General features: G+C 32.9%; 1 protein-coding gene across 1 annotated transcript; it reads right to left on the reverse strand.

Annotated features, from left to right (window-relative positions):
- Positions 1-1,343: 1,343 nt before the first annotated feature.
- On the reverse strand, positions 1,344-10,303 carry LOC112001279 (uncharacterized). The gene is made up of 2 exons (XM_065759809.1): positions 9,770-10,303; positions 1,344-3,900 (listed from the first exon to the last, which is right to left on the reverse strand). The coding sequence occupies exons 1-2, from the start codon at positions 9,855-9,857 to the stop codon at positions 1,496-1,498; spliced, it is 2,493 nt and encodes an 830-aa protein (XP_065615881.1). The 5' UTR covers positions 9,858-10,303; the 3' UTR covers positions 1,344-1,495.
- Positions 10,304-22,081: the final 11,778 nt, after the last annotated feature.

The following is a 22,081-nucleotide window of genomic DNA, read 5'->3' on the forward strand; positions in this document are numbered from 1 at the left end:
TTTGTAACTTCTCTTTTTCTTTTCTCTTTAATAAATACTTCTTTCTCATAAAAAAATAATAATAATAACATTAGAGATCTTTATCTATTCCTTTCCTTTTCAATTAGTTAGAGAAATAAATTTTATTTTTATATTACATGGCTTTACTAATGACCCTATTTTTATTATGTACTAATTATAATATGCCTCATTTATTCCTTTCATTCTATTTCATTAGTTAGGGAATTTTTATTATGTACTAATCATGACATGTCACACCAACAATTATAAAACCTCTATAAGTCAATTCTACATTGTTTTTCTACACATAAGTTCTAACTTCTTTCATCAAAAAAAAAAAAAAAAAAAAAAGTTCTAACTTCAAACTTCAAACTTCAAACTCTTTAAAGTAAACTTTCTTATACCATATATTATCTCTTTAATATATTACACAAAATTTCTTAATTAATTTGGTTTAGTTGGTAGAGATGAACGATCAATTACTTAAAAAGTAACCGAAAAGTAAAAACATACTCATTTGCTAAATTTTATTTATTTATTTATTTATATTTTTTTATGGGACTCATTTGCTAAATTAAGTTTTGAAAAGATACATTAGTGCATTGAGTCATTTTCTTTTCCTTTGTGTAGTTTAATGTTGCACATATATGTCTTAGTATACATTTTTTGGGTAACAACTAACAACAATGATAGATATTAAATCGATAGGTCCCTAATAGATAGGGAAGTCGTTACATGTGAGCAGTCAGAAAGCAAAATCGATACATTCGAGTCAGATAAGCAAAATAGATACAAGTTTTAGAGGTGGATTGGAGTAAGTTACAAGTCTCTTATGAAACCACAGTCCTTTGGTTCCATATTTTATCTTTTCTAAGAAATAAAAATTTAAATCTAACACTTTGTTGTCACAGTAGTCATGTTTTTAAAGAGAGAAGGGAACCACTGTGTAGGGATGAAAAAGAAATGGAGGGAGGATCTAATCCAAGGATGACCGGAGGGGTTTAGCAAAAAGACTTCAATGAATGAAATAACCATCATTAGCTGACTCGAAAGTTTAGATTGTTCCTTCAATAATTACATTTTCAACTAAAATCAAAAGTTCTGTCTTTGCATTCATGATTCATCAGATATTCTTTCTACTATTTCTATACAAATGATGTTAATCTTAAATGTTCAACATGACATGCAATACGAATGCACTCCGTCAATAGAATTTCTAATTGAACCTGGAATTATACAGCTAAGACAAACAGATATTACAATTTTGAAAATGGAAAACAAAAATTAAACAAACCAACAAATAATATTTGGTCACGAGGGTAATAATATAAGAACTGAGATATATCCATTAAAGCATTAGTAATATAAGGTTTCTTCGTAAAAGACATCAAACTATCACTCACTACTCACTATCCAAGAAAACGGCAAAAACAATTAAAGAGGATCTCAGCACTGTTAAATCTCTGTACACACGATTTCACTTCCCCAAAACTATTTACTTCCATCCAGAATTAGCACCCCATCCAGCATTTTTAGCCTTTGAATCAGTTTCAGCATTGCTCTTCTTCTTTCCCCATTCGCCCCAACCACCACTCTTTGGGCCATCTTTTGCACCACTAGCTCCCCAACCACCACTTGCAGCAGCACCTCCTTTGGAATTCCCCCAGCCACCGCTACTTACTCCGCCCCCATTATCACCAGTACGAGTGCCACCACCACTTGGTCTACTAACACTGTCACTCCCATCCCAGCGGGTATTGTTCTTATTGCCCCGATTGCCACTCCTTTCACCCCAACTAGCATTTTTAACCTCTGAACCAGGTTCAGCAGCTGAATGCCAAGCCCTTCCACCCCCTCTACCAGCATTGTTCTTATTTCCCCACTCACCCATACCACCACTCTTTTTGCCAGTATTTTCACCAACAGCTCCCCAACCACCATTTGTAGCAGCACCTCCTTTGCAGTCCCCCCAACCAGCATTACTTACCCCACCCCCAATGTTAACAGTACCAGCATCACTACCACTTTGTCTACTACCCCTATCACAGCCATCCCAGCCAGTAGTTTTCTTATTGCTCCAATTGTCATTTCCTTGACCTTTTTTGCCAACATTTTCACCACCAGCTCCCCAACCAACATTTGTAGAAGTACCTCTTTTGCAGCCCCAACTGGCATTACTTACCCCAACCGCATTGTTACCAGCACCAGCATCACTACCACTTTGCCTACTACAGCCCTCCCAGCCAGCTGTTTTCTTATTGCCCCAATTTTTATTCCCTAGACCCTTTTTGCCAACATTTTCACCACTAGCTCCCCAACCAACATTTGTAGAAGTACCTCCTTTACAGTCCCCCCAACCAGCATTACTTACCCCACACCTATTGTGAACAGTACCAACATCACTACCACTTTGCCTACTGCCCCTATCACAGCCCTCCCAGCCATTAGTTTTCTTATTGCCCCAATTGTCATTCCCTTGACCCTTTTTAACACCACTATTACCACTTTTCCTATTTTCCCATGATCCCCAATTATCACTCTTTTTGCCATCATTATTACTGCCGGATGCCCAGCTTCTCAAACTGGTAGCAGCCCTATCTCTACTATCAACCCTACTGTTCCTTTCTGTGCACACATTACCACTAGTAACAGTGTCTTTCCCACTTTCCTTGCGACCTCCAGCACAGCCATCCCAGCCAGTATTTTTCTTATTGCCCCAACTGTCATTGCCTTTACCCTTGTTAGCACCACTATTACCACTTTTTCTATCCCCCCATGCCCCCCAATCATCACTCTTTTTGACATCATTATTACCACCGGCTGCCCAGCTGCTCAAACCAGCGGCAGCCCCATCTCTACCATCAACCCAACTGTTACTTACTTTGCATCCATTACCACTAATAACAGTGTCACTCCCACTTTCCTTACTACCTTCAGCACAACCATCCCAGCCAGTATTTTTCTTATTGCCCCAATTGTCATTCCCTTTACCCTTGCTAGCACCACTATTACCACTTTTTCTATCTCCCCATGCCCCCCAATCATCACTCTTTTTGACATCATTATTACCACCGGCTGCCCAACTGCTCAAACTGGTAGCAGCCCCATCTCTACCATCAACCCAACTGTTACTTACTCTGGACCCATTACCACTAAAAATAGTGCCTCTCCCACCTTCCTTACCACCCAAGTCAATATTGAGCCAGCCACCATGGCTCTTATCACCCCAATCTTCATTCCTTGGTCCAACATCTTTAGTACCACTACCACCACTTCTGCTACCCCCCCATTCCCCCCAACCGCAACTCTCTTTGTCATTAGCATTACCACCAGCTCTACCCCAATTGTCATTACTTACTATGCCCCAATTGCCACCACTATCAATGCCACTTCCCCTTTGCCCACTTACCCAGTCACGACCTCCCGAGGTATCACTGTTCTTATTTAAGCAGTTGATATTCTGTTTGCCATCTTTAACACTGGTATTGCTACTTTTACCACCACCCCAAGCATCATTAGCAGTAGCACTCTCACCTTCCCTGCCAACAATGTTCTTAACCCCCCAACTACATTTTGTAACATTCTCATCTCCACCACTCCAATTCCCATTACTGGTACTACTAATCTGATTGTCGCTCCACCCACCAGGGAAAGCTTCTCTACCAGGGGAATTCTGGATTTTAGCACCAGGAAAATTTTTCCACCCATTTTCTATCCCACTCCCATTTGTGCAATCTGAGCCCCATTGAAAATTACTACCATATCCAGAACCCTTCCCTCCATTAGTGTTGCTTTCCCTCCTGCTATTATAATTGCAATGGCTTTGTTCAACATGTGGCTTAGTAGTCAAGCCACTTGGATGCCTATCTTGACTGCCACCACTCATCGAATCATTTTTTCCTGTTCAAAAAAAAAAAAAAAAAAAAAAAAAGAAATCGTAAACCAAAGTAGCGTCCTAGATTTACGCGAAGTAGTATATCTAAAATCCAGCGAGCTCAAAAGCAAAAATATCGACATATCTCGCGAGATAAAAGTCTTCCGCAAGCTCTCAGCAATCTGTACCAAACATTCGCCGGCGAATACAACTCCGTCGCCGAAGATAGCCGGAAACCACTAAATATACGAGAAGACGAAAAGTTGCAAAGCTTTAAATATATATATATATTTTATATATTTTTTTATTGATTGATTGATTTATAGTATTTATTTATTAAGCGAAGTAATAAATTAATATAAACATTGACCAAGCTCCTTTGAAATTAATAAACATTGAAAAAAAAAGAAAAAAAGAAAGCTATGTTAGGATCAGAACAAAGCAGTAGTGTTTAGAGAGAGAAAAAAATGGAGTTTCCTTACAGTACGGTACGGAAAGCGAGAACTCCGAAGAAGATATTTTCGTTATAAATAGAAAACGAATGCACTGAGAAATGGCGAAGAAAACTTACCTTCTTCGTCTTCGTCTTCGTCGTCTTCGTCAATGGCTTCGCGACTCACGAGTTCACCTTCTTCTTCTTCTTCTTCTTCACCATCTTCCATGTGAACAAGTTTACCACATACCAAAAAAAAAAAAAAAAAATCAAAAAAGAAAATTGCATATATACAAAAAAAAAAAAAAAAAAAAAAAGCTAAAAAATGCAGAGAGAAAGAGAGAGAGAGATGTACAAGCTTTTCCTCTTCCTTTGCTGACAATGGCCATGGCTGACTGAGTGATGGTTTGGTAGAAACTAGAAACCCTAGATTTCTTGTATTGGAAATGGTTTTTTAGAGAGAGTGAGAGAATGGGGTTTTAGTTTTGAAGTTTTTAGTTATAGCTAGAGTTGCAGTGATTGTGGATATTAATTATTGGGATGATGATGATGATGAGGAGCGGAGAGTCTATTTAAGTAACGGAATTAGGAACGTGAGATGGTTCATTAGCATGGCAGGGGGTCAGGCTCAGGCTCTGTCCTTAGTACTTTTTCACTTTTTTGTTAGTACTTAGTACCTTCAAGGAGAAGTTATAAAATGGTTTTGGATGCTAATGCTATTTTCTTCTCTCTCTCTCTTATTATTTTTTTTTTAAATTATGCAAATAATGTTTTTCTTATTTTTCATAATTTGGATTTAAGAGGAATACTTTATAATAAATAAATAAATAAATAGTTGGGACTAGATTAAAGATTTGAAATTTGAATTGTAAATATCTTTGTTGGAAAACACTAAAAAATACTTCTAGTGCTACACAACTTTATTTTGGTGAAATTGAGTCTTTTTATTTCGGGTAAGTTAGTTTTAGATAAAAATAGCGGGTTGCAAGTAAGTCAAGTAGATCACTCTATGGGATTGACACATATTTTTCACAAGGATTAAAAAGCTACAAATAAAAAAAGCTAAATGTGAAAAATAAAAGTTAAATACTTAATACATAAATTTTTAAATTTACACAATTTCAAGTTTACTAATGATATCATCACCATGAACAAAAAATATATAAAAATAAAAATAAACTAACTAACAAACTAACTAAATGTTTTAGACCATGTCATGATAAATTATTAATCCTTTGGTGGACCATGTCAGTGGACCACGTTACTTGTCCACAATTCCATTAAAAGACTCTCATTTGTTTAAAATTACTGAGTCAGTAATCAGTTTTTATTTTAAAAAATTTTAACTCAACAATTTTGAATAAGTTGGAATCTTTTAGTGGAATGGTGGACCACGTCACTTGTCCACCTTGAGGACTTTATAATTTTTCCATGTCAAGATATCAGTCTTTTTAGTTACACTATATATATTTTTTTCGTGTAAAATAATAATAAAATTATTTTACCTAAAAAAAAACTAAAAAAATCTTTAAAAATAGAACATAACATATTTGGGTAAAGAAAAATAAGTAAATGTTTAATATGAATTGTATCTCAATCTACTCAACCTTATATTAGATCTAGCAATGAAAATCTTCAAACTTGAGAATCGCTATCTACCATATAAATTTTCTCACCCATTTACGTTTAGTCCTTCATATCCATCATCCTTAAAATATTATTTTTTTAAAAAAAGATTGGTAACGCCAAAGGCCTTGTAGCTAAATTGACATTTCTCTATACACAAAGTGTTTGGGGTCTAGGGAGGGAAATAGTTTGACCTGCGAAATTAGTAATATATTGTAATAATTTTTCAACAAAAAAAAAAAAGGGTTGGTAACAGATCAATAATTTCGGGTTTGAGTAGGGTATTTTTCCTTTGGGTTATTCGGTTGAGTCCAATTTTGTCAAGTTAGGTATAAGCACCAATTATTTCACATAAAAAAAAAATCACCTTCTCTCACATATTTATATCATTCAATCCCACCACAACACAAATTGGTGCCAATTGACCTTTCCATATCTAATTTTAATAGTTATTTGATGTTGTTTGACCATTTCAGAATCTAGTATATAAATTTTTAATTTTAAATCAATTTATAGGGATTAATGTATAACAATTTTGATTTTATAAAAAAAATTATAAAATAAAAAAAGTACTAAATTACAAAAGCATCATTCGGCATGATATGGTCATTAACTTATAATATCATTTTTTTTTTACGCTACGTAGCTTGTATCATGTATCAATAATGTAAACATGAATTATATATATTTAATTTCTCAATAAGAAGAAAATCAAGAAAAATCATTTAGTTATAAAGTTAAAGGTCTCTTTTTTTTTTCTTTTTTTTTTTTTTTTTTTTTTTTTTTTGCTTTCAATATTAACTATACTAGAGTCTTTCATCTTGAAAGAAGAAAAATTATTCATATGTTTGGTTTTAGAAATTAAGAACATTATTTTTTTCTTTCTTGAACTAATTCAATTCGCAACTATGCTTCATGTCTCCCTCTTTCTTTGTTTGATTATGAACTTTCCAAGAAAATGATGTAAACGATTTGGTCAATTACTCGATTTTTTTTTTTTGTTTTTTTTTTTAAGGGAAAACGATTTGGCCAAGTTGGACTTGGTTGATTGTATATGACCTAGGAAATTACGTGAGAGTTCACATATATACCGTATCCTCTTCAATATGAAATATAATGTATCCTTACTAAATCTTTAAATGTGTTGCCTAAAATAGCCCAAATGCTTTTAGAGGCTGTACCGCTGTAGAGCCTAATGGACAATAGTTTTGCTGATTTGGTGAAAATACAAGTTTATGTTGTTGTATCAGCAATACACTATCATCTTCCATTACACTATCAGTTATTAGTTAATACAGCTTGAATGAAATAAATGCATATTTGCGTACCCAATAAGCCTTCCAGTACATTAGTACTATTAAGTATTAAGACTTTTTTATTATTATTTTTATACAAGATAAAAATTCTACTCTAACTTAATTTATGTGTATATGTATGAAGATTATTATTTAGTATTATTTATATTTGCAAGTTAATTGTATTTTTATGTTTTGGGTCCTAGTAATTTATTAGGGCATTAGTATTTTAATTTGGAAGCAAGGTTATTTTTATAATAAAGCAATTAAGGTTTTCTAGCCAATTAGAACTAGGGTTTAGCAATTTTTTATAAGCAACCTATTGTACTTGAGGAGATAGTTGATATTTTGATGAATGAAAAAAATGGCTGTTTGGTATTTCTTTGATCTGATGATGACTCCAGGTCTATCCTAGGTGCTAACTTCTAGTAGTTTTCCCACTTGGTGCTAACTCCAAGCAAGATCTAGATGCTGAATCCTAGGTCATATCTCTTTATTTTATTGTTTGTTTTAGTTTTGTTCTAGTTGTCCTGCATCATATTTGGTATAAGAGCAAACACTGATATGTTGAAGCATCACTGCAGGAAAGAACCAGAAAATATCAACCAAAAAAAAAAAAAAAATTTTGGGTTACCAAATGGCATTGAACCAATTTATAATTAAAATTAAAATTTTTTACCAATAAAAAATATTAATTGAAAATCTTACTCTTATAAATTTATAATAGTTTTTTTTAATGGTAACCCAATTTTTTTTTTTTTGGTTGGTATTTTCACTAAGATGATATAGGTAATATATAACTATATATGAATTGTTTGGCGGAAAAAGAAGTACAATATTACCACATCCACAATTTAATAAATAAGTTGTTTACCTATGTTTTTGTTTTATATTTAAAAGTTTACACCTTAGTATATAATCTGATATAATAAAATTTGTAATATCGTTGACATCACTTGTTAACTTACTAAAATATAGTAGGAAGAGATGAGGGTTTTGGGGTATCTTGCTAAAAACAACATTTAGAGAGAGTGAGTTAACAGGTCTAATTCCAATTCTGACAAGTCTAATACATTTTATTAGTAACTACTAACTTCTAATCAATTGGCTATGAGGAGTGAGGACCATGAATTAAAATATTTTTAGAGTTTTTAATTAATTCCACCATGTATGGTGTTCCTAAAATTCTATTTATTTGTTTTCAAAATAAGTAGATGATTTTAAAACCGTATCAATAATTTAAATAGGTACAAAATGGTAATAGATGATGTTTGTTTAAATACTGATAATGTGGCAAAAATTCAATCCAATTATTTAAATGGGATTGAATATTTGGGAACTTTATAGTGGAGTTATCTTAGAAATTCTTGAGATTATTAGTATGAATACTATCTAGGGTTGACTTAACATGAAAAGACCCCCTATAAATAACATGTTTTGCAGTGTACAAATTTTCTGTATCACTTTGATATCCCCCATTGGCCAATCAAATGTATTGTCTATTTGTTTGGTAGCCTAAAATTATAGGAATAATTAATACCCAAAAATTTTAATAAACAAAAATTATTTTTAGAAAATTATTCTCTTTTCAAATGATGTGCACTTTGTAAATGTATTTTACTCTAGCAATTTAAGAGTAAATTTATGATACACCAAACACATGAAANATCAAACAATGTCAGCATAAGTTCAATGCATTACATTCCTATATGACACACTAGAGAATAGGTCTATCAGTGTATCTGTATATGATCCAGACAGGTATAGAGGAAACCATCTAATAAAATGAATACCTTATACAAAATATCACTTACAAATTAACAGAAGACAACCAAAATTTCATAGCTTTTTATTTGACTTAATCCTATAAATACACCCAAAATATACCAAAACTACTCGAATAATCTTAAATATGCATTAGAAGTGTAAGCATGACACGTAAAACCAAAACACTGAACCATCAAGTCCTTAAACATATACATTAAGCATGTGATACAATGTATGTGGATTTCCATGCCATGACATTGTACTTGCAAAACTTAAATTTATTCTTCTATCTTACTTTCTTGTTGTCAAAGATTGCATACTATGAGTTACTGACCAGACACACAACCCTGAATTCATCACACCAAATTCAGAATGGGAATTACAAGCATGGCACATAAAACCTAAAGAGTGAAACATCACATCCTTGAAGGCAAAATTTAAGCATGTGATGCAACCTACATTTGTGCATTTCTGTGCTACTTGTTCAATGATTCTACAAGCGTGGGGATAAAGTTAAGGGTTAAAAGGTGTCCGCTCCAAAGTAGATGCTTACCACATTCACTAATACTTTCTATGCAGTAAGCCATATTCAAACTTCAAAATTAACTCTCAAGTACTGCAATAACTCAATGAAAATAGACAAATTTATCTTTAGGATCTTCTTCCCTTTTAAGCATACCAATGATGCGAAAACTAAGATTCCATGCTATAAAACTAAGACTACATATACCTATAAATTAATTAAAACAATTACTAATTAAATCAAAACTTTACCTTGAGAACCAGGAGCTGACAAGGTATTTCTTTCTGGACATGACTGTCCTCTCCTGTTGATCTCATTCTTTTCCCTACTGCCACCCATGGATCCCCACCTAAACAACTCCTATAAGCAGTGCCGACCATTGGTACGATGCAGAAGCTGAATGAGTAGACTGTGGAGGCAAATCATTAATGTGTTTCTGGAAATATGCCACAAGCCGGTCGATGTTATGAAATGTATTTTTCCGAAATATATATCCCTTGTGGTGCAGCACTACATATTCATGATGTGGATTTGTATTTCTTATAAAAGACAAAATAAAAGCACCAGGATGGGTATGACAAACACCAAAGCAATAAACTATCCTCATTGGGTTTTCTGATTTCTCAACCTTCAAGAGGTCATCAATTTCAGTTTTTGAGCCTTTCCTGAATTTACGATAACAAAGGATAGCCTTCAAGTGAGATACCAAAGGGTCAACATATCGATCCATGACCTATAACAATAGCAGGAATTATTATAGAGAGAGAGAGAGAGAGAGAGAGAGAGAGAGAGTCAATGCATGTATTTAAATGGTCAGGAGGCCAAATAAACATAACCAATATTTTTAAAAATATAGATTTAAATTATCAAACCCATCAGCAAATACCCTGAAAGAAGTCTAGGGTTTGCACAAATTTTGAGGATCATATGACTAACCATAGCACTTTAAGCATGACCCCAATTCATTGCTACTTTATAATTTTACAACTAAAAGTAGTAAGCTATATGATCTAAGTCATAGGTTAATATGCATCGAATGATCTCCAGCGCATATGTGTGCATGTGTGTGCTTGTTATAAATTACCATCAAGATTCTCTATCCATATAATCAATGTTCAAACTCAAACTACAAATACATTGGTGAATTTTATAAAATAATTTCGTTTCTCTCAAGGATTTCCACACAGAATTAGCCAAAAAAATCAAGAAAATTGACAAATAACATGTGCATATCATACAGACTACACCTTATTAGAGCAAATTTAAGGCAAAATGAGAAGCTTCAGAATTTAGAACCCTTTTTCAAAAAGATGAAAAAGGGAAGAGCAAATATGGAAGCAGTGAGGTGGATGAATGGAAAGAAAAATTCATTTTCTAAGATTTATAAGAAAAGCACTCACCTCATCCAAATCTTCAAAACTGTCCTTATCAATTCTCAGTGTGTTCCAAGGGTAAGCAAGCTAGCCTTCTGATCCTTCCTATCTTCAACTATTTCTTTCTGAGTATAAACTCGTCATAAATTTCAGAGTTAAAATCAGACAAGAGGACCTTTTGAGCTTGGACAAATAACACTTGCTCCAACATCCTTGTCTGAAAGGAACTACACAACAAAGCAGGGGGCAGGGGGAGAGAGAGAGAATTCTTAACCACAGACAATATAAATCACCACACTTAGGAATATATATACATAGTAAATAGATATCAAATACATACCTCCTTTGCTTCATCAGCAGTCATATTCCGGAAATGGGGATGAACTATCATCCTTGGTATAAAATTCTTTTTTGCTACCACCGCTCTACAGGATTTCTCCACCTGACTTAAGGCATGCATCTGGTGTTCACGGTAATAGGGATCAACATCACATGGGTTTTGACATTGACTATTGTTCAACTCACTTTCTTTGCAAGTTATTATCAGCTGGTATCTATTCTTCTGAATCTGTTTAATCTTGCAGGCAAGCACATGACCTGCTTGTAATTTGTCTGTTAAATCAACATCATCCAGTTGATCTGCAATTCATTTTTGTACAGTATTCCTGTCAAGCCAGAGTCAACAACACATATTGCTCGATCAGTTTTTACATGCCGAACTGTTACTTGAACTATCTTTCCTTCAACAAGTGAATCCCTATTTTCCCCAGACAAAATATAGAACTCCTCATCCTGACTTAATTCTTTAAAAGGACTACGCCACTCACAAAATCCATGAAGCAACTCCATTTTAATGTCATAAAGAGTCTCTCGTTTATCTTTGTTGTTATCCTCCGCATAGTTATGAACTATGAAATTTTGTAGCAGTTGTGGATTGTTCTTAACATATTCTATAGGTGTCTCATCATAATCTGCAGTTTCAGCATATTTCGTGTGAACTTCACCAGCCAAAGCCTCGGCAAGAGGATATGACTCTGGATGAATTCTAGTATCATCCAAAAGATCAAATCACTACTAGAAGCAGCCAACCCACTGCACCTTACACGTAAGAAACCAATTGCATTTGCAAACACCTTTTTTGTACCAAGTCCATGAGCAATCAAGTACATTCGAGAGGTAACTACTCCAGCTCGAACTAATGCCCTCTGTAAAGAACCAGCCTTCCTGGGTCCAAGCCCAGATACAAATTGTAAAGGAGCAAAAAGCCAGTTATGGCTTGCAGCCAAATTTATGTCGACACCCACTTGGTTGGTGACATCCAATTTATGATACACCAAACACATGAAAGGTGAACAATCTCTCTCTCTCTCTCTCTCTCTCTCTCTCTCTCTCTCTCTCTCTCTATATTAAAATTAATGATTTTCCTTACAAATTAATTTTTAAAATCTAATGATAGTTATTAAAATTTAAATAAATATTATTTAATTACTAAGTTGTGACAAGATCCCAAAACGCATTGAGCTTAGTTGTGACCCAAGATCCCAAAAGGCAATGAGCTTACTTTGGAACTATCAAGATAAAATCTAAACATTAGGGGATTTGGGCTCTGAATGTTTCAATTAGAAATATGCGAAAGTGTAAACTAGTTGAATTACAAAACTCTTGACAGCAAATATTTTTTTATTATCCAAATTGACATGATTATTTTCCAAAAAAAAAAAAAAAAAAAAAAACATTGACATGGTTATTATATGATTATATCTCTAAATTGGCAAAATAAATTACCAATCACAATTTCCAAGTTCGAATAAGATTGTTAGGCGTGAATCATACTTTTGAGTCTTTGACAGACAAGACATTACATAAAGATGATACCAATTACAAGAATTCGAATAAGATTGTTAGGTGAGAATCATACTTTGGGTCTTCAAGAGAAAACTAACCTGCACGCATTTCTAGTTTTGGTATGAAAGTAAAGTGATGGAATATATTCATAATCCTTTTTGGCATGAAATCAAATTGCTTTGATCATAAAATGGCAAGTAAGGCATGTCTAGCATGATGGGAAATTGGGAATCTGAGGAGGCCTTTTTTATTTGGTAGCTAATTGTAATGTAATAAAATACCTTTTATTTTGTTTCCAAAATTTTCATAAATCGTAGAATTTGTTTCCGAAGTTATTATTAGTCGCATGTCACACTTTTATTTTCTGTCAATGTTTTTGGGTATAAATACCCTTCATTCTAGCCCTGCCTCCTAGCCGTCTCAATTCACAAATCACAATGCTTTTGCTATGGCTATCCCTAATTTACTCATCTCTCCTCTATGGCTCTATATCATCTTCCTTTGCCAATCTCATCTCCTAATTATCTGTCCCTTCAAAAATCAAATATGAGTTTGATCTCAAAAGAAATTACTAGATTGTCAAATTGGATCAGTGACTTACGAGAAGAAATCCACATTTCATAGCTATGAAAATATAAATTTGAATTGTAACAATGCCTTCTCAACTCAATTCTCAATGCCTTTGCTATGGCTTCATCGCTAGCATGATGGGAATCAGAGAAGGCCTTGATTTACTAGAAGAAATCCACATTTTCATAGCAATAAAACATAAATTTGAATTGTAACAATGCCTTCTAAACTCAATTCTCAATGCCTTTGCTATGGTTTCATCCCTAGCATGATGGGAATCAGAGGAGACCATTTTATTTATTTATTTGGGAGCTAATTGTAATGTAATAAAATATCCTTTATTTTGTTTCCAAAATTGTGATAAATGCTAGGATTTGTTTCCAACGTTAACATTAGTCGCATGCCACGCTTTTATTTTCAGTATATATTTTTGGGTATAAATACCCTTCATGCTAGCCTTGCCTACCCATCTCAATTCACAAATCACAATGCCTTTGCTATGGCTTCATCCCCAATTTGCTCATCCCTCTTCTATCCCATCTTCCTTTGCCCATCCCATCTAATCCACCTATTTATCTGCCCCTTCAAATATCAAATGCCAGTTTAATCTCAAAAGAGATTACTAGATTGACATATTGGATCAGTGATTTATTAGAAGAAATCCACATTTCCTTAGCAATAAAACATATTTGAATTGTAACAATGCCTTCTCAATGCCTTTGCATGGCTTCATCCCTAGTTGCCCATGTTGCCTCTACCCCATCTTCCTTTGCCAATTCCATCCAATCCTCTTATTTATCCAACCTTTCGAAAATCAAATGTGAGTATAATCTCAAAAGTGATTAATACATTATCAAATCGGATTAATGATTTACTAGAAAAAAAATTGTATTTCAAGAATAATTAAAAGTACCTTAGATTGGTAAGTATATTTCTTTCTATTTTCGTTAAGAAAACAAACTAGTACCTCTTTGAATAATGAGTCTTTGCAAATGTTACTGTGGTACTTTTTAATTTTGCTCTTACCCTAAAATCAATGGGTTAAATAAAATTTCATTTTTTTTCCTTCATGGTTCTCTAAATGGCCTTGGGTTTTAGTTTGCCCTGGTCTCCTATAGTCCTATGCCCCCATCAGATTCTCATGATCATATAGTTTTTGAGTCTAAGCTCAAAATTTTTTTTCCCCATAAATAATGGGGTGCCATAATGAAATATAGTAATATTTATTTTTGGGAAAATAAGTTTTTTTTTTTTGAAATCTGTGGAGAGAGATGAAGATTCTGTGTGTGCCCTAGTAGTAGAGAAAGAAAAGTAAGTTTGGTTTTTCAGTAGCAGAAAGTGGGAAAATAAGTTAGAATAAAATTTTCCTTATAAAAAAAAAAAAAAAAAATCCTTTTGGCTAATGGAATTCTTTTTGTTCCTTGGACCTGGTTGGACCATATCAACAATGGTAATCTCATAATCTGCTATACTTTTTTAATTGTCTCTCATTTTTGTGCTAGGCCAATTGAAATTACAATTCCAATTTTCGGAACTTGTATCTGCATGCAATATGACAAAAGCCAATGGGTGCTGAAATTACCATTTCCATTTTTTTTTATTTAAAAAGTGACTTTATTTTTTTTTTTTTTTTTGTATTTTTGTGTTTTTCCCCTTTTCTTTTTCTTTCTCAAATACTTTTACAGTCCGCTTGGTTGGGAGGATGAAAAAGTGGGAAGATAGAAAATAAAGAGAGGATCGAAAAGTGGGAAGATAGAAAAATTTAGTTTCTCTCAATTGTGTTTGATTAGAAGGGTGGAAAAGTGGAGGGATAAAAAACTTTTTTGTTTAGTTGAAAATAAAGTTTGTATAAATTTACAATCATGTCACTATTAAATAAAACAAAAAGTAACACATTTTATTTATAAAAAATTGTGTATAGATGGACACTTCAGTTTAAAAAAAAAAAAAAAAAGGTAGCCAACATAGTTAGTAACTGAAAGAAAAAAATCAAAGGAAGAAAAAAGAAAAAAGAAAAAGGCCAACGTGTTGGTACTTGGTACTAGAGAGAGAAAAAAAAGAAAAAAAAAGGAGAATAAAAGAAAAAGAAGCCAACACGTTGGAGAGACGTGAATTTCAAGGGTATTTTTGAAAATTCATTTCATGAGTTTTCTTTTTGGTGGGTCTGGAGAGAAACATTTAGACCTCACCATTTATTTCCTTCCTCCTCACCCAACCAAACACACTCCAAAAAAGTTTTTTTTCCCATTTTATTTCTAAAGTTTTTCATCTACCCTATTTCACCTCTAAACAAACACACCTTTAAGAGCATGGTTTTGAAACCCGAATCGTTTATAAAACCAGGAAAGAGAGAGGTTTAAGGTTTTAATGTTAGACTGAGATTCAACTGAGGTCAAACCGTGATGACGTTATAAATCATTTAATAATAAAATAAAATACAATATTGATTTAAAAAACATGGACACTTTGAAGTTTGGGCTCATTTGGTACATGTGTTTAAACACATGTTTTCAGTTTTTAAACAACATTATACGTATTTCCACACATTTTTTCACCCATACGTATTTTCAAAAAATACAAATAATGTTACTAGAACAACATTACCAAACAAGCTAGAATTATGAAACTTCCAGAAAGCTCCACTCCCACCAAGTACTAACTACCCACGTGCATTGGACTCATAAATATCTAGATATCACATTCCAAAGCATTTTTATTCAAAGCCTCGTAGAAGTCTCACACTCTCACTTTTTCTCTCTGGAAGTGGCAAAGACACAAACTTGAAGAAGTGAGCTTTAATGACAGCACTTGAGCTTGTCCATGACTTGAATTTTTTTTTCCTTCTTCTTCGATCTGATGTGAATCTTATCTTTTTTTCCCTCTTTTCCCAAGCAATCTGATAACTTCTTCTACACTTTTACTTTTCTTTCCAACACTTACTTTTCAGATTTGAAATTTTGTGTCTCTCTCTCTCTCTCCCTACTTCTCACTTCTCAATCTCTCATCTTCTATCTTCCTTAGTTCTTAAAAAAATTATAACAGATCTGAAGGTAAGACTCTCTTTCACATCTACATCCTTTACTCACTCTCCTACTTTCTATTCCTATCTCACTCTTTCTTCCCAAAAGAACATATTCGGCTAACCTGAAATTGCTTTTCATGAAGAAATTTTTTGAGGAGGAAACTGGAAAACCTGTGTCTAGTTCAGAAAACCGTGCAGTTTGATTGCAGTTCGAGAGGTTTACAGCAAAAATATAATTTTTGGTTTTTTGTGTTTAAAGAACCGTTTTAAGGAGCAGTTCCCAGTTAACCTAGTCGAATCGTACGTTCTGGTGCAAGTTTCAAAACCATGCATAAGAGCCTTCTCAAAAAAGAACACTTTTTTTTTTTTTTTTTGGAGATAATTTCAACATATATTGCTCACTTCTGATGATAATTTTTTATTATCAAATCAATACACCAATTAATTTTAAGTGTAGGTGGGGATTAAACCCCAGATTCTTAGATAGTTTTTTATTATTATCTCAAGACACCAATCAGTTTTTAGTGTAGGTGGGGATTAAACCCCAGATTCTTAAGAGGGGTGCTGCAATTTGAAAGTCAACATAAGTTTTCACCCAAAAAAAAAAAAAAAAAAATCACTAAAAAAAATTTCCGTGATAATAATTTCCGCATTATTTATCCAAAAAATTGGTGTGATTTATCTTTTGCAGTAATCAAACGAAGGTGAGCAGATTTTTGTTTGGAAACACACATTCAGTCAGCAAACAATGCCACTTGGAGTATTTCTGCATATCAATTTTTTGTCACGTACTATTCTGCTTGGTTAATATTTATATGTGAATATAATTATAATCCATTAGTAAAAAAACTTTGTTGATTTTACAAATACAGAATCTTCAATGTAGGGGTTTGTCCATCTTCTAGTTGTATGGAAGACTTTCTAGTCATTTTGTTTTTCTCAATCTAATTAGTTCTCTCTTTTAGGAGATGATTGCATACACATTGGAACCTTTTTAAGTTGAAATCTTTTTGAACAATATAGGCTCTCTAATTGTACAATAGCAAACACTTTGAAGCGCAATCTTTTTTGCGTTTTTTTTTTCTTAAATCTTGACGAGTTTGGATATTCTGTCTTGTGAAAGGCATTGCCATAATTCTTTTAGACTGAAAAAGAAACTATTTTCTTGCTGTTACTGCAGCCATTATATATGTGTGTCATTGATTCAATTATTTCTATTCATTGAAATTTCCCTAGGCTGTATTTGAAAACTTTAATTTGGATTTGGATTTTAAATTAATAAATTTAAATTGTCTTGATTTCAAATCTATTGATTTTAGAGATCATTTTAAATTCAATAATTTTAATGAATTTCGTCAAATTAAAATCCTTAATCTTTTAAAACTATCCAAATATTTAGATTTTAATCACTCGAATCCAAATCTACATGCACAAATTTTGCTATCCAAGCACATCATTAATTTATCTATCAGAAAGATGTTTATTTGTGAAGTAAGTTTAAAGAGGGCAGGACTCCATCCTATGAACTCCAATAATAGGAAAGCATTATAGAGAGATTATTTTCTGATTCCATTTTGAATGAAAAGGTTGAATATTACAACCAATGACTACTTCATATGCTTGGTTTTGAGATGGCAGATCTTAGAATAAACCTATTTATCAGAACATTGAACATTCCTATTATTTCCGATTTTACTTCTCTTTTTAAAGCAACTAGTAAGTTTTCTTCCCGTACGATGCACGGATAATTTTGTAATATTTTATATAAGACCGTTTTGAAGAATGTTATGCATATATTTAATGAAAAAATAATCTAAATTTGAATAAAGAAACATATACATTTTGATATATTAAAATTTAGTTTAGTAGCTTCACTGCACATTTGTAGCCTTCTCAAGGTAAGTTTAATTTTTTTATTTTTTTAAATCATGAAACCAAAAATAAATGCAAAAAAGTAACAGGACCATAAAAATCAACTAATTTGTATTATGTTCACAAACTGCGTATCATGAAATGAAAGTATGCCCAAATCTCTAATTGCCTTTCACTTATCGATAATGCGACATTAAGATATGGTTTGAGAAAGTGTATATGCATGTGTCATATAAATGATTTAAAACCATGGTAAAAAAAAAAAAAAAAAAACCCATATAGATTTTGGTGGCTTGATGGTGGTGGGAGGCCAATATGAAAGAGGTGGTGGTCTCTCAAATTCCTCTCTCTCTCTCTCTCTCTCTCTCTCTCTCTCTCTCTCTCTCTCTCTCTCTCTCTCTCTCTTACAAATGCTTTGTCAAACTCAAATCTTTTATTTTGGTAATAGTGAAAGAGTGCATTTCATTGAATAGTCCACAACATTTTTCATGTTTCTTTATCTCTCTCCAGTGCTTATCTGGTTAGTTATTACTCTTAGTCCTTAATTATTTTTATTATTTTTTTCTTTTGTTTTTAATGCTAAAATAGTGGGTATGCTAAAAGACATGAAGAAGAGAGAAATGTGTGGTATAAGCTTAGACAATCAATGGGAGATTAATGAGATAATAGTAAAATATAAGTTAATATAAACTTTTGGGTAACAGTAAAAAATGCTAAATGCAACATTAGAATGCCACGTGGCAAGACCTTATACACTCTCACATGAGGTCTCTGTTTTTAAATATAATATTGATATTGATTTTATTTGTTTACCATTTATTAATTTCTTGGTCCTAAATTCCTAATGACCAAAGATTTTATTTTTTGGTTAAATACTTATATTTGATAAATGCTTGGGGGTAAAACTGACAATATCACCCTAACCACTAAATTGCATTTAGAAATTTCAAATTTCTTTATCGTTCTCAATGTCATATATAGACTATTGATTTGAGTGAAACATAAATGTTTTCTAGTTTTTAAAGAGGATCCACAATCTGTAAACACTTCCGTTGACTAGTATTATGGGTGGGTCGAAAAGAGTGGGTCCATCCCCAGAACAATTTAGGCCCATTTTGGATTGTCTCGACCCAAGCTAGGCCCATACTAGCTAGCCGAGAGGATAATGAAGCATCCTAGTTGAGGAAACCCACCTCGGTGAAACTTTCCAACAAGCGTCCATGTGAGCTGAGGATGTAAAACAATGTCTTGGGAGAATCCGCCCACCGAACACAAGATTTGGCGTCAAGCAAAAGTTACTAGAGTGCCACCTTAACGGTAGGAAGTAGGGCCCTTCTCTGATACGTGAAATGACACAATGGAACAATAGACAAGACCTAAGAAACCACCCAAACCTTATGGGTGGAGGGACCTACTGTTAGACCAAATATTTCCTCATCATGACTAACCCACTGAAACAAGGGTCTAAATTAGATGGGAAGGGCAAAAATCAAGGGTTGGAATAAAAATTGGAAGAGTGATACATGAGAAAAAAGTGAGAATGCAATCTTGGGTACAGAGGTCTTGCTTATACTTTAGAAGGGAAGCTCGGTTGTTCAAAAGCCTTCTCGGCCAAGCTTAACTCGAGGTAGCCCAATAGATAAATAGAACTAGGGTGTGGTCCATCATAGCACAAGTAGTTTCAGGAATCTACTATTGTGGGCTAAACCCAACCCAAAAAACAAATAAATTGGGAGCTTGAGCCCAACAAGCCCAGGGTTGTTGGGAAAACACAACCACAAGTGTATATATAGTTAATTTGTTTCAATCTAGTGAGACACATTGGTTTCAATTCCATTACATATAGCAACAAGAAAAGAAAAGAAAAAAAAAAACTAGTTTTTCAATTTTTTTTCACATTCTTCCGATATTGATAATTCCAGCACTTGCGTCTAGAGCACAATATTAACTACACACTATCTAGATATAGCCAGGCGTGATATTTGTGTGATAAAACTGGAAATCTACAAAAGGAGGGATCACAAACATTTGACAAGCCTCTAGGCTCAAGCCTACAGCCAAAGCTTAGATTCATTTTTATTTACCATTTACCATCCCATGGATTCCCGTTCAGTAGATAATGCATACAAATGTAATGCTTTTTTACTTAAAATGTTATTGAAGTTTTGAAAGCTCTCTCTCTCTCTCTCTCATGCACCATTGCAACATATTACTTTGCTACTTACAACTTGTCACTTATCTTATGGATGGGATTTGAGCATAGATCTCATATTCCCCAAAAAAAAAAAAAAAAAAAACTTTATTAGTTGAATTAATTAAAATTTAACGAAGCCTTATTCAAATCAGCTGGTGTTTTTGGGATAGGGGTGGTGGGACTGTAAGATATGATTTAGGAACATCAACTCAAGGATCAGATCGCACACCACCGAAGTTACATAGAAAAATTGAATAGATTTTCATCTTTTATCTTAGGTTATGTTGGTTTCTAGATTTGCTATGGGTTTGGTTGAGTTGGGGATTTATCAACTTGAAAAAGAAGTCAAATTCAATTAAAAAAAAAAAAAAACCAAAACCTAACCCAACTTGACCCATATACCCATAGTGTATATTAGACAATAAGGTGTTTGACGAGGTGCGTTGGTTATATGCTCATGTATTTGACTATGAAAAAATGTTAAAGAATAAAGATGCAATCAGTTCAACAAATAAAATGCTTACAAAGAAATGTAATGATAATCATTATTTGACCATATCAATAATATTATATAAATAAATTTCTTAACTATGTTTTTTTCCTATGTTTAAAAGATACCACCGCAGTTTATAAAACTAATATGGTAAAATTTATAATAACCTTAATATCACTTTGTTGTCTAAGTGTGGGTTTCAGTTAGTTCAATTGGTAAAATCTTTGATGGTTGAATAAAAGATTTAGGGTTCAATCTCTACCTACACCAAAAACCGATTAGTATCTTAATTTGATGATAAAGAGTTATAATAAAATATGGACATCTTAGCTAGCTGAAATATAATGTTTGGAGAGAGTGAGAGTACGTGTGAGATCACCATTTTATATCAGTGTAATGGAGAAACAATGAAGTAGTGAGAGTTTACAAATGTGAATGAAATAGGTCAATAAAAATTTTAATTTTATGATTATGGTTTTTCTTTAAGTAAATTAAATATTTCCTCCAAGTCTAAATTTGAATAAATTTAGTTCATTCTCAAAAAAAAAAAGTTATTTATTTATAAAAGGAAAAAAAAAGGGCCAATCCATGTGGCCCGCATGTCAACATGATCCTATCTGTTGTTTTAATGAGCAAGGTATTGGTTGGCCCTTTTTTTTTGTTGGATCCAAAAATCCCTTACCATATATAGTTATATACTCCGTTTTTTTTTTTTTTTTTTTGAGATTTGGGTAGGTTAATAAGTCTGATTCCAATTTTGACAAGTTAATCAAATTTACTAGTAAAATTTCTTCTACTGACTAATTGATCATGCTATCATTTTCAAGTAGTTAATGACAGCCTCTATTCTAATCAATTGGCTATAAATGTGAATTAATATCCTCTAAGAGTAATTCTACCAAAGTGTTCTTAAAATTATATTCATTTATTTTTGAATAAGAAACTTTGATTTTGACACTTATCAATAATTCAAATAAATACTAGAAAATAGTGATAGAAAACGTTTCTTTAAATGTTGATGATGTGACAAAATCTAATCCATTTATTCCAAAATGATTGAGCATTTAGAAACTTTGGTGGAGTTATCTTAAAAACTCCCAAGATTCTTAATTAGCATAAGGACTATCATGTTATAATCTAAACTGCAATTAGGTTCTGAGATGCTTACATATTTTTATCATCTAATAAGTATGA

Source organism: Quercus suber, unplaced genomic scaffold (assembly GCF_002906115.3).
Source record: "Quercus suber isolate HL8 unplaced genomic scaffold, Cork oak 2.0 scaffold_342, whole genome shotgun sequence".
In the NCBI taxonomy this organism is placed as follows: domain Eukaryota; kingdom Viridiplantae; phylum Streptophyta; class Magnoliopsida; order Fagales; family Fagaceae; genus Quercus; species Quercus suber.